At 35.5% G+C, this 14,622-nt stretch overlaps 1 protein-coding gene across 1 annotated transcript in view; it reads left to right on the forward strand.

Moving 5' to 3' along the window:
* Positions 1-1,377, forward strand: part of wdr1 (WD repeat domain 1) — a 13,243-nt gene extending 11,866 nt beyond the window's left edge. The window contains exon 15 of the mRNA XM_015401979.1: positions 598-1,377. Within this exon, the coding sequence (XP_015257465.1) occupies positions 598-704 (107 nt within the window). The 3' untranslated portion in view covers positions 705-1,377. The remainder of the gene's footprint in view (positions 1-597) is intronic.
* Positions 1,378-14,622: the final 13,245 nt, after the last annotated feature.

A 14,622-nucleotide genomic window follows, 5' to 3' on the forward strand; every position in this document is an offset into this window, starting at 1 on the left:
CAAACTTTATTTCAACTATATTGAAAATTGGATTTTTAATTAACTGAAAAATGTTGCATAGTGTGCCTTAAAGAGGAATTTTTACTCTTGACTCTTTAAGCCGTCTTAATTTATATTGCTAATAAGGAATGTGACTCAAACTAGGCTGAGACTAAAATCACATGGAATTACTCAACTATGACTTGAATTCAGTTTTAGTATAAAGGTTTAACAGCAAACTCAATTTGCTGTTAAAATTAAGTTAATTTATTCAGTGATATCTAAAATTCTTATAAATTACAATTTTCTGCCGTCTTCAAGGCAGAAAGGGAGAATCTAGAGGGAAATATATCTTGCAGTCAGCAGTGTGTTTTATTTTGTAAATTGCATTAAATTTGATTTAAGACAGACTTCTACCACCTGCTTATTGGAAGCTGATTTTCTCTGTGTAGAGTTTAAAGGAAAAGACGCCTGTTTATGCTAACATCAGAAGAGGAGTATTTAACTGATCAGCATTTGAATCATTAATTGAATATCTACGAAATGGTAAATAATTCCTTAAACCATGTCTTGGACTGTCTTTTTTTTGTAACGAGATCTTTCGTTCTTTCTCTGCAGATTCTCACCGCTTGCACCACGTCAGCAGCCTGGCCTGGATAGATGCACACACTCTGGTCACCACCTCCCACGACGCCTCGGTCAAGCAGTGGACAATTACATACTGAGCTGCAAGCAGATGTTCACATCTCCAGGGACGAGGACTACTGTAGAAATCAAGCTTTTATTTTTTTCCCTATTGTACTGTTAGACATGAAGACTTTGGTCTATGCTGTCTGTAACATCTGAACTGTAAATCGTTATGTTAAGGATGGCTTCCAGAAAACTGTTGGGCGCAATTTACTTGAGTCTGCACAGAGGAAATGTTAACTCGTAAAATGTAACCATGAGTGCTTTTACTCCTCTTCAAGGACACAAACATGTTTAAGCATGGTAATCATTCCGTAGTTTACTGAAATCCTTTTCTGTGGCTGGGATCTGTGCATCATCCCTTTAAAAGGGACCCAAAAATCCTTTAAAGGGAGCAGAACATCTTTCAATAAATTTAAACCTTTTGGTTACATTCCTAAAATGAATTTGTCCCTGCAGCAGTATCTCTTCAATATTTTAATTTTGCAGATTTGAGTGGTTTATGTTCTTTTGAGTTCTATATTTTGATTCGCCTCTCTTCTGTGGGACTGAGAAGCAAATGAGAATGAAATGATTTAAGGATACAATCAATGCTGGTCTTTCTGTCGGTTTTGTGTTAATGTCTTCCTTGTCTCACTTTTTCTTGGTGTCTTTATGAATCAACAGCCAAAGTGGAACCGGTTCATTAATAAAAATGTACTTTGTATTGTTTTGATGCACTATTTAATACTCAGATTACAATCCTATTCTTTTCTTGGTATAGTGCCATCTGCAGGTAAGACTCTCAGCCACAGTGCAAGGTTAATTTAACTTGGTTTCACTTTATGAATATGTTGTTTAACAAGGAAAGTGGCAGCTGTAGCACATACCACTACTTGATACTTCTGTGTGGGCTGGCTCCTGAAACACTGATTGCAGCTGGATCCAAACACCTAATTTCCTATTATAAATTCCAAGCATCTTTTTCTGACAGAATTTCTATGAATGTCAAGTTAGCAGTATTCAGCACGAGTCTGTATAATCAGAATAATACATTTAACTTGTGTATCGTGATGCTGATACTGCTATTGTGTGGAGGGAGAGAGCATGGCCCAAATACTGGCCATTACTTTCAATTCCTGGTCTACTTTCAAAAATAATTAAGGCCACTGGTGCCTAGTAAAAAAAAAAAAAAATAATATATATATATATATGCAGTCAGGGGTGATTCTAGGATCAGAGGATTAGGGGGGCTGAGCACCCAGAGAGCCCTCTAGCCAGGCAAGATTCATTTGATTTCTCTTTTTGAAACTTGCTCAGTGCCATTTGGATTAAACTATTTTGGCATGGATGGGTAAAAATATTTTTTAAACAAAGTACTTTATAGTTAAAAAAATGGCATAGTTTTGTTTTTATTTTCAAGAGCACATACAAAATAAAACAGATTTTAGCGGTGCTTTGATTCAATACAGGGGTGCTTAATGGGACTGATAACCGCTAAGAACGGCCATTTAAGGCTTGATCACATCTGTAATGGGGCCGTTTATTATAACGGAGGCAGAAAATAATGCCTCACGCTTACATCCGGTATGCTCTGCGCTCACAGACTAACAGCTGTAAATTGGCTGAAGTAAGATTTGCCCCATTGCTAAAAAAAAATACTGATGTCTGCATATTTTTTCTTAATCTGAATATTGTCTGAATCTATTTATTTTTTAAGATGTAGAGTTAATAAGAAAATATAAGTTATGGAAAAAAATTAAAAGGTAACTGAGCAGAAGGTAGAAAGAGGAAATTATTGGTTTCCACACCAGTCCTTTAGAAAGTTACACCTGTGGTTTCCAGTTCGCCTATGGATGCAGATGACCTGATGTAACCAACTTATTTCCCTCTCTCTATTCATTTCAAATTAATTGCTACAAGTCAGTACACTCATGTCAAAAAATAGACCTCTGCAGATTTTTTTTTTTTTATGAATGCAAAATCAAGGCGTGGAATATTTTAGAAAGAAAAAAAAATCGCTGGTTTGCGATTTAAAAACGTATTCACAATAGAATATTATTCTGCTAAAAATATTTATGTTTTTTGTATGTTTAACCTCAAAAAGTGAATACGTATAAATAGCTCTTTAGTGAAGCCATGCTTTTATATATGGGCTGTCTCATTTTTTCCTTGGACTAAATGTTAGAAATTATCTCTGAAATCTGAAATCCTAGATCTTTGTCCACTTAAGCTGCCTGATAAAATATTTTTTTGAAATAAGAGTATGGGAGCATTATAAGTTTTGAGTGCAAGAAGATGAAATTCTTTTCTCAAATTGAAATTATGTGCTCTTGCATTATGGCAGGATAATTCTCCCATATAAGAGCATTTAATAAATTGGTTGACTCAATGCTTTCAATGTATACTGTACATATAATTTAATTAGCATGATCCTTATTCAGTCAAAGGGAATCAGATTGTTAACTCACATTTAGACCACAGATCATCGACGTTTAGCCCTGTGTATGCTGATGACTGTATTCTGTTCATTAAAAACATTTGCATATTGTAAACACTTAGCATAGTAAAAGGTGCACGGTAGACAAAGGTTTTATCATTCCAGTATAAAACAGCGCCCAGACCTAAGTACGCTGCTAAAATGTTTGTGGAATCAAACTGATGTCATTCAACACAACTGAAACTCTGCATACTGCAAATTATGGATGAATCATAAAAAAAGGCTTATTAAACTTTTATTTTTACATTAATAAAAAGAAAACACAGCCATACTGCTCCTTTATCCTTTTCCTATATACTCTAAAATGATATATATTTAGCTAACAGTGATACAATATGAGAAATGAAAGCCAAAGACAATTTTTTTTTTCACTCAAAAACTTTGATAACCAAGATACTTCTGATTCTGATCCATTGTTCCACACATTAAGACCAAATTAATTATTAACACTTGACATTAAATATGTTGTCATGGAAAAAAATGATTAGTTGTTTATAGAAATAAAAGATTCCTGCTCTGAAAGCATTTTAGTAGGAACTGTTAAGAAATGCAGTAGCAAAAGAAACACTCAGACAATTTCTACTGTGTCCCAGTATTCAGCAGCTAGACTTTGAAAATAGATTAAAAAAAATTTAGGCAGCACAAGGTAAAACCAATTGGGTATTAAGATTAAGATTTTAAATTATTTCACCAAGAAATTTGACTTTGAAAGTTAACAAGACTGTATGCCTTTTCCTGCATAAGAATATGAAATAATGTTAGTCCTGGAAATACAAAAGTTTTATTTAAATGTAGTTATAACCAGCACCCCAACTTTCAGCTCCCTCCCCTCAGATTTGACTCAGGATTTGCTTGAAATCTAAATATTAATTCCAGAAGAAACATGTTGGCTGCGTTAAAGGTTTATCTTAAACTACATCTACAAGGAGTATGAAGTATTTTACTACTGTGCTTCATTTAAATAAATGAAACAAATGTTTTATTTTGAAGTAAAAGTAAATGAATGCTTTTTGAAGGATTTTATTTATCCTAATGTGGTTTCAGCACTGATCAGTTGTACACAGACCCATCAAGATATGATTTATTACCCTCACAGAGGTAATCATTCAAAAACATTTTCTGCAGTTTGAGAAACAGAAATAAATGAGTGAATTCCTGCAAGGATATCAGAATAAATAACCCATTTTCTGCAGGTGTGCCTTGCTTTATTTCTTTACAATTGTTAAGAGGTCTATCTAGGCATTTCATCTTCCAATTATAACCCGGGTTTGCCATCTGGTGCTGCTATATTTAAAAGACAATAGTTCAACATCTTCATAAATCTAGTCAAGTTCACTCTTTGTTGCCTAATTATAGACCTAATTCTTAGCAACCATTTTTAGAAACTTTTTGAGAAGATTGTTTGTTGTCAATTTGAATCATTAATGAATGAAAATTACATTCTGAAAATCTTTCAGTCTGGTTTTAAAGCCTGCCATGGCACCATATCTACATTATTGAATCAATATTTTTTTTTTTCCCCGTGGTATACTAAGTAAAATACTGTATACTGTAATAAAGTTAGAACGTTGGACCTAATATTCAAGGTGAGGCAGACAGTGGGAAAATTCAAAGCGTTTAATAAAATCAGAAAGTGGTATTGCAGATCTGCAGCGGCTGCAGGGGGAGGCGGGGCACCGCCCATCAGGGGTAACTCTGGTTAGAGAGAAACACAGGTAAGTGACCATGATAATCTGACGGAAGATGATTATCCGCGGGAGTCACTTGCCTGGTTCAACAGTTCGGTCTAACTCCTTAGAGCTGGGTAAGATCCAGCCGATGGACTGCCAACGAGATTTGGGGGACAGCGCCCTGAGTGAACCAGATGAAGCAGCCTCAGTGAAAAGGCAGTCCAGGCCAGGTCAGGGAAACAGATCAGAACAGGAAGGCTCAGAGATCCAGGAGTCCGTAGCCCGGTCAGGGGTTCCGATCAGAACAGAAACAGGCTGGTCCAGGATTCCAGAAGTCCACAGACAATTTAGGCAGGCTCAGTTAAATGAAATCATATAGCAAATGGGTTAATACTTAAAAAGCTATTTATCTAATGAAACTCAGCTTATGGCAGCGAGTCACTGACTTGCACAATTCTCATGGGTGATCATATAGCAACTTGCATTGTGTTGTTCATGTTATAAAAATTGCAGAATCCTAACAGATCAATTGATTGACTTAAAAGTCACAACGATGGGCTCCTTTAGCTACATTCTGGTTGCATCGTCACCAGTCACGGTAGGTTTAAATTCAGTCAACAAATTAAATTAGCCAGCAAGTTCTCATGTGATAATGCTGCCATCTTAATTAGATGCCTACAGCAGCTTTGTTTGGGGTTTCTGTTAAACAGCAGGAGTCCAGAGAGCGAAGGGTAAGCTTCATATTTCCTACTTTTCTGTGTTCTATTCTATTCAAATCTAGCTTAGTTCCAGACTCAACATGCATCTGACAAGCCAACGATGTCTGATGCATGTTGGAGCGTCAGTGGTGTTTCACCAATTCACTAAAACATTGTTTATAAATTAGGACTCCTTTGGCCCTGCATGTGAAGTCAATGGTTAACACAACTGACTGGCTTTTGATTTTCTGAGTACTGCAGAGAGTAATGATCTCTGAGATTGTTGATATCTCAGACATGGAATGTGGAAAGAACTTTGTAATGCTGGCAGTATTCAAAATTAACGTTCGGGTACACAAAGTCAGTAACAACAAAATGCAGCCGGTAGACTCTGGATAATGCTTCAGCAATATGTTGTGCACTATACAAAACACAACATTGATTTTTTTTTTGTAAAAAGAGAGGTACAGTATCTAGAACCAGCACTCATTTTAATATTTTATCACACTTTAAATACAAGTTGGAATGTGTCTTCTTGATTTTTTAAATAATCGACCAGCATACAAAATTGTGAATCCTAATATAAATGTTGGATATTGTTTTTCCTTTTGTGTTGGGTTAGGATTGTAATTTCTTTAAACAAATAATAATAATAAAATCTGTTGCACTGGTGTTCAGCCTTCCTGAGTCCTAATTGCAGAACGAATTTCAGCTAGGGGTGAAAATAAAACCACAGATCTTGTTAGGAATGTCTCTACCAGCTTTGCATATTCAGAGAACTTGTTTAGGCTTAGTTACTGTTCAATTTGGACATTTATGTCTGGACTTTGACTAGGCCGGTTTAACAAATGAATATGCTCTGACTGAAACCCTTCCATTAAAGCTTTGGTTCCGGGTTTACGGTTATGAATGGAGGTAGATTTCTGCCACTATCTGAGCTCTGGAACTATACAGCTAATACAGAGTATGTTTGCTGTTTGTCTTATGCAGATTAATGGGCAAGACTTGGTCATATGTGAAAGCAGCTGTTTTCACTGTATTTTACAAGCAAATTCCAGAGCAGAGAAGGCTTAAAACATAAATCAATAGTAAAAAATTCAGCAACTCTGTATTTCTTCCATCTTCTTAACAATGTGTGTGCTGTGTCTTATTACTAGAGATGCATGGATCGGATATTGGAGATCCAATCCAGTGTACTGTACATGCAATTTCTTTTTTTTTTAAGTTAGGTTTTTATGTGTGTTATTTTTCCCCCCTTTTTTTTTTAACAATGTTTATGTAAAAGCTCACATGGGAAGATATATGGTTCATTCATTCAACAGCTGAATCCGATTGGTATCGGATATTAGCTGATACTCTCAGCTCAGATATCAGTAGCAGGTTCGACAGGAAATAAAAACTGGATCAGTGCATCGCTACTTATTACATATATTTTATTTTCACACCAGCTCTTAACAAGACAGAAAACAAAGAGTCAGACCTTAAAACTACAACAGTATTCTAGACTTTCTCCCTCATGCTTCCACATTATGAAAATGTGGTTCTCATGTTTGTAATCAAGTGGGTTGTCAGGCTGCTGTTCAGTCTGACAACCCACCCCGTGATTGGGGGATGGACTAAGAAGAGATAAACCATTGATCAGTACTTCAATAACTAAAGAACTAAAGAAGGAGCTGCTACACCGCTTATCTGTACCATGGTTGCAGACTGCCGTAAACAGCTCCACTTGCAGATATATATTACAGTAACTCAAGAGGTTTCGGCCGATCAGTGGTTTGCATGTTGTCTCAACAAGTGATGCTTCTGGTTCTTGGTTCTATTCTGTAATCCATCTCTCCTGAGGTTTCCCTGGGACTTTGCCCCACAGTATTAATGAAGGAGCTGATCCATATGTTCCTCATGCAATGAGTGACTGAGCCTAAGGGCAGACTTCATTATTCCTGCAAGTGAAAAAAAGTGTTTCACCCAGCATGGCATTTGTACAGTTATCTTTTTTACTCCCACATTTTTCTTCTCCACTGGGACAGATTGATCTTGGCACATATTTTGCAAGTTAGGAGAACCTGAACCTATGAAAGACTTTGCTGCAGTTACTGTTGATTCAGCTATTTTTCTCATTACTGACTGCAGTGTTTCCATCGACAAACGATAATTTATTATGATATTCTGCAAGTCTGAATTCCCATAGAAGGAGAACCGTGCTCAAAGTACCAGATGCAAGCAAAGTAAGCAAAAATGCATCTTTAAATCAATTTTCCTTCCAAAGTCCTTGGAATTTGACCTTGCATGTTTGTTTTATTACCTTTATCTATTGACTTTAATTTAAAAATAAAAACCCTTTCTGCAACCTCTAGTTACATTCATTTTATTGCAGCCAAAATACTGTATAATAATCTCTCCTTTTCTGAAACAACTTGAAACCCAAAACTTAAGCAATGTCACTTTATTTGTCTTTTTTCCCCCAAGAAACATTGTTTTGTTCAAACATTTTTAAATAGAATACAGTTGATTTTAAGGAAGATGAATATCAGCCTCATAAAGCTTTAGTTTTACATCTAATACATAAAACTAAGTATAATGAGTTAAGGGATGGACAGGATTTTATTCCCATTGATCAAAGTCCTAACAACCACCGTTGCTCTAATATTGTCTAATATAGTTCATGTGAATTGTATTTTGTATGATTAAAGGTCAGAGTATGCTAATGATTTATTACATGATTTATTATATCTAAAAAAAGAAACAAAAATAATTAAACACTGTATATGTAAATATTTGTATTATGATGCCCTTTGTATAAAATTGGGTAAAGCACTGTTTTTCTCCTGAATTTAAATGCTCCTGTTAATCTTTCTCTTTTTGGGAATGGAGCTGACTTGACTGTAATTAGAGCTGAAAAAAAGGGACAAGCCCTCTCAGAGTTAATGATTCTTCAGTGTTATCACTGTTATAGGTCATGTTGGGACAGTTCTTTTAAGGTCTTGCCCTGGCAGCAGTCTGTAAGCAGGTAAACATACTCACTGGGTTTTTATCCGGTTGTTTTATTTTGTGCAGAACGCCCCGCTTAGCTGACAGCATTATGAAGAAGTGGCACGGTTCGACTGGTCTTCTCATGCACATGTACTTAGATTTCTTATTTTGCAAGTTCTGTATGTGACTTTTTACTTTTAGTTTCTCGTCTGGGGTGAAGTAAGCGAAGGAGGAGCATTTTTATATTGTTATCAGTAAGTAGTGTCAAGTCATAATAAATACAACCTGTGCCTATATATGGAAATATTCCATGACTGAAAAGGTGTTGCTGGATGTTTGTTGGGACATAGTGAGAAGATTTAGCAAGTTATGGTTTTGTTGTAAATGTTGTTTATACTAAGAAGCATCACTTGCTCTTATATATCTCATGTTGTGTATTTTTTGTTGAAGCTAAAATATATATTACCCCCTAAATGTATATGTAATAATTTTTCTGTTGATTTTAAAATAATTTTATTTACCAAAATTAAACATACAGTGATCCAGTTTCAACTTGCAATGAATATTCTGAGAGCTACTTGAGAACAACATTGATACACTCACTGTCTTGTGTTCACACTTTAAGAAAAATAACCAGTTAGTGTAAGAGCCCTTTTATTCACAAATGTTTTGATTGAATGTAAACCCAGTAAAAGGAATCACTAAGACGGGGATGGTATAATTTGTTATGTAAGAAAGAGGAAAAGTGAGATATAGAGTAGAGAAGTTGTGTTTGCTGCAGCATTTCTCTCAGAACCTTTGGAAGATGCGTTTCTAATCTAAGGCTTGGATACAATTAACATAGGCATAAATGTGATGCTCATTAGCAGTTTTTTTTTTTTTTTCATTAGCAGTTTTTAATGAATTTTGAAACTTCAATCACTTTAGATTTTAGAAAAAAATTAATTTCCAACAGATTTTATTTCTATGTTTTAATTTGTTGGTGGAGTTTTCTCCAGGGGGTCTTTAAATTCAAAATCAATCACCTGTACAACAACTGTGATAAAAGTTCCTGCCACCTAGGGGGCGCACGAGAGCTGCGCCCCGAGCTATCCTATACTTTTGCATTGCAGAGGAGCTTCTGCGCATGAACAACTTTTAACTAGAGTCAATTGGCAAAGATTTTTGCGCCCTAGGGCGGAAAATTCACCATTATCGTGCCCTTCCAAAAAATATATATCAATATATTTCGAAGTATTTTAATTTTATAATTCAATTTTAATTTGTTGTTTTTTATGTCTTAAAGCAGAAGTCCGGTAAGCAAGGAATAATCAATGGATCCTTATCTATACCTAAAACTAATACGTTTGCGGTGATTTATTGAATTTAGGGTAAATCAGTAAAAAAATAGAAACAATAATTTTCGTTGTGATCACTGACTCTGCGAATGGCCATTTTTGCCGAAATATAGTAACACCTCACTCCTGACATCTCCCGGCAGTGACGATGCGGTAAGCCGAAGGCCATTCTCCCCTCTTTACAAGCTAAATAAATGAGAACTACTAGACACATCTGCAATCAACAATTATTTAAGATTTCCAGAGGACTTCACCATTGAAATTCACCAGTGCTATACTGTAGTTAAACTGAAAATGCCAAAGTGCATGGCAGTTGGATGTTGTAATATATCGGGTAAAAGTACAAAAAAAAAAAAATCATTTTTTTTCACCTTTCCGATTCATGATCCACCACAGATGGGTTTATCATGAGATTGTCAACTTGAAGAGTGAGGATCTGCCATTGAACTTCTGTCCAGAGAAAAAAACATGTCACATGTACCCAAAATTTCAAAGAAAAATGTTTTCAAGATGACTTGGTTAAAAACTTGTTGTGACAAAACCCAGATACAGCACTGGAACTTGATCAACAGCCGATACCGCACCGTGACGTCACAAACCAGTAGGTGGCAGTAGTGTTCTTTGACAAAAATGGATGCCTCCAGTAAAGCACATTCAAATGAAAATTACTCTTATTAAAAACACTTACCATTTATTGAACACTTTGTGATAATTCCATATTTAAAGTACTTTCAGAAGTTTGAATTCTGAATATGACCGGACTTCTTCTTTAATCAAGGTCATTGGTTGGGTGGGGTGGCGCCCTCTATTGACCAGTCGCCACTAATACACAGGCACTAACAATCCTGTCTAAATATTGGGCAGAATAAAAGTGGTGTAACGCAATCACTTGATTTGAAAGTTTTAGATTTGATGAATATACATTAAGGTTGGGGTCGTATGAAATGTATGTTAGCCACATTTATCTGTTTTGAAACAATTCCAAGAAATTTTGACCAAAGTTGATATAAGTATCTATAGGGAATCTCCACCTTCGGTCTCGCAACTTTTTCGATATGCACACCTGAATCAAATGAATAGCTTAGAAACATGTCTCTGCAGTACCTGATGTTACTTCAGGAGGCAATTCAGCCATGTAGGGGATTGGTGGCCTAGTGGTTAGCAGCCCACTGCTCCCCAAAGGAATCGGTTAAATGCAAAGTGAATTTAGTTGCTTTGTACTTGTGAAAAAATAATGACAATAAATTTGAATTCTAATCATTTAATTCAAGTGTGTTTAAAGCAGTGTTAAAAGTTCCAGATCAGTGGCTCAGAAGGACTGAAGATGCCGACCCCTGACCCATGTGATTTATCTGAGTGAGCGGTTTCAGTGTTGGGTCAAGCTCAAAGGTTTTTATTATAGAGAAGGTGTTTCTTATTTGGTGTTCAGCTCTTAGTCCTTGGAGGGCGGTTGCCTTCATTGTGGACAGTCACACTATGGTGGTTCATGAATACTTTAACCAGTCAGGATTAGATGGATTAAACTTGGAAACAATTTCATGTTCCAAAGGACAATGTATTTATTTTATATGGCAACATATCCAGATAGAATTAAGCCTGGACCTTGTTGATTGCTATAAAATATATGTGGTATCTCTGCAACTTGAGACTTTTTTTATCAAAATATTAGGGTGGCTCCAAACAAAACTATTTCAGTATGAATGTATGTTCTTAGACTTATGGAGTAGAGCATGCCTACGATAATTAAACCTTGTAAGCTCAGCCTTTCTTAAATGATTGGAAAATCATTGGCTTTTCCAAGACAAGAACTGTAAATACAAGATGAAATGGGCTCTATGCACCACTTTACCTCTTACTGGATTTAAGGCAGCTCTTTTGTTACCGATCTTTCAGTACTGGATGAAGTGATTAATCCAAGTGTGTCTGACCATGGTTACTGAGGTCAGGTACACCTCATCCTGTAAAAAAAGACAGGAAAGAAAAGAACTGCCTTCAGGAAGTAGTGAAGTTGTGCATAGAGCCCATAATAGCTTGTAGCCAAGAATCACAGTTAGATAAAAAAAAAAAAAAGTTTGCACTGAAATGTTGAATTATCCTGATTTTGTTTTTGAGCAAAATGACCATTACAGTTTGGCTACTAGAAAAAGGGAAAAATTCCACAAGTCAACAGTCAAAACCTCTGATAATTTCTGCTACAAGTTAAACAAATATTGGGCAATTGAGGTATGTCACATGCTTCAGAAATCATCTACCTAAAACCTACAGAGGCTTGAAAGAGACGCTCCATGAGGCTGTTCTTTTTTAATCCTATGGTATGTTAAATATTTTTAACTTCATGCTATTCCTACATTACATGTTTGTATACTTGCATAAAATTCATAGCTTTTTTTATGTATCAGACCTTTGCTCTGCTTTGTAGCAGACAGTCGGTGATTACAGCTGAGGCTCATATTCCTGCTTGATATGTAAATCAATCATATTAGAGATGTTAATGAGGGTATTAGAATGCAACTTAGTGGGGATGGTTTCTAACAGGTGATTCCTGAGCTTATAGTCTGATTCAGATCGATTTTGAGCATTTGGGAATTTATACTTGAAATTTTTTTTTCCCCTTACATACAGTATTTGATAAGAAATAAACAGGATGGTTAAACATGGGCAATAATAACTATACTGCTAGAAACTTTACAGTGGAAATGTTATTAAAAAGTGAAATTAAGTCCCAGTTTCCTGTCTCGTGTATTTATGTTCCTTTAGATGATCATGGCTTGCAGCAACTTAAACCAATGTTCACTTTCTCAGAAAATTGAGATTGATAAAAAGAAACAAAGCACATTCTTAAAATAGAAAGGTAAAGATCGGGCCTAAAATACGGCTGCAGGAAGGTACAAAACAATATTACATTTACCTGAGACTATTTTAAAAGTTTGACAAAACATTTTGACAAAACACATTTATGGTGCGTTGAGCCTGGACGCAGTGAGTGTGGTGGATTAACATATTTTCTGAGTTCGAATTCAGAGGCTGCGTCCTCTTAAGGCCAGATTCATAGGCTGATTATGTCATATCGTGGCGCTGAGGTTTGTTCGAATTTCAAGACTCCTCGTTATGCGGCTAACAAATGCTTCCTTCTTTTTGCCCATTTGGAAGGACGGGTCTGGTGTACCCTACGTAGCCTTGGATATCCCGTGAGTCCATGCAAACTGGCTGCCCCATGCTCAGAGCGAAAAGGCGCTAAACAGTTTAATATAATACATGTATGTGAATGGTTTCGTCTAAAATTAATGAACCTTTTTTTTTATAAAGGGTTATTTATCTGTCCCTGTGTAAATGGGTCTGCCTATCATTTAAGGACAGATTCTATCATATCTGCAGTGTTGGGGACTATAAATCTGACACAGTACTGCTGTTGAAGCTCCTTGAAAATGTCATTAACACCCAGGAGAGCAGTGAGAAGTGATGGAGAGTTATTGTCACTGGATAATTTAAATAAGAAATATAATGCCTAATTCTCATCCCAGGAATATGGACAAATTATAAATATATTCCAAAAATATTGATCAATTTAGTTCAGGGTTGCCTCAGCAATGCTCCAGTTCCTAAACTTAAAAATGAAGGAATCAATATATTAAACAAAAAATGCAAAAACATATTTTTAAGAAAATGTGTCAACAGATATCTTATATATCCTAATCCAATTTAAAGACTTTTCCTTTAAAAAGAATACTCTAAAAATGTTATTCGTGCATTGAGAACCAAATATCTTAAATTTGATTTTCTGCCTAAATATAAAGAGATTAATTTCAAAACTTTTAAATGTCATTCATCCTTCCAGCCTATTTATATGCTTTTCTTTATTGTAAAACAAAAACATTTTATACTCAGTTCATAACTGGTTACTCTCCAAACCCTTAAACATAAATGTCTTCCCCCACCCTCTGCAATTAAATTTCATATTATTGCGCAAGGTAAACGAAATGTATTAATTTCCGGATTCTGCCCTCTACTTGAGTTTAGTTTGTTTCTTTGTGTTCTGTGTCTTTGTAGCTGTTTTCAACCAGTGCTGAGTTCTTTAGTTATTCTCTGTTGCCCCCTTGTGCTAGTTTCCTTTCCCCTTGGCTTCCTCCTAGTTGGTCTTACCCACACCTGTTCCCAATCTGCTGATTAGCCTGGGCTTGGTTCAGTCTCCCCACCTCTGCAGTCACTCAATGCTGGTTTGTTATTTCGTTTTTAGATTTAGCTTCCTCATCTCTGGTTCCCCACATGAGTTTTCCCTGACATTTTCTGTTTTTGGTTCTTTGTATTTTTACCTCAGTTGCCTCATTAAATCTGCAAGACTCACCTCTGCCTCCTGATCTCTGCATTTGGGTCCTCATAAACCTCCCCTCAACCGTGAAAATTAATAAGATAATTATTATGGTCAAATTTTTCATACAGACTATGCTTTTCTGCATGAATGTCATTCTTAATTAACTCTTACGTCTTATATTCAGCGTACTGATTGTTCCTTGTCAATTTTTATTTCTTTGTTTGATGATCTAATTTACTATTGAATAGCTTTTCTTTTTATTCTTCTATTGCTATTTTGCACAATTTGTATTACTAAGTACTTTTTTGTTGACTATATGAGATTTTGCAGATATATTTTTATACATACTTTGTTTAGATTTACTTATCTTTCTACCCCATTTATATATTTACTCATATAAGTAAATCTATCTATCTATCTATCTATCTATCTATCTATCTATCTATCTATCTATCTATCTATCTATCTATCTATCTATCTATCTATCTATCTA

This window comes from Cyprinodon variegatus, unplaced genomic scaffold (assembly GCF_000732505.1).
Source record: "Cyprinodon variegatus isolate N-32 unplaced genomic scaffold, C_variegatus-1.0 Scaffold1280, whole genome shotgun sequence".
NCBI lineage: Eukaryota > Metazoa > Chordata > Actinopteri > Cyprinodontiformes > Cyprinodontidae > Cyprinodon > Cyprinodon variegatus.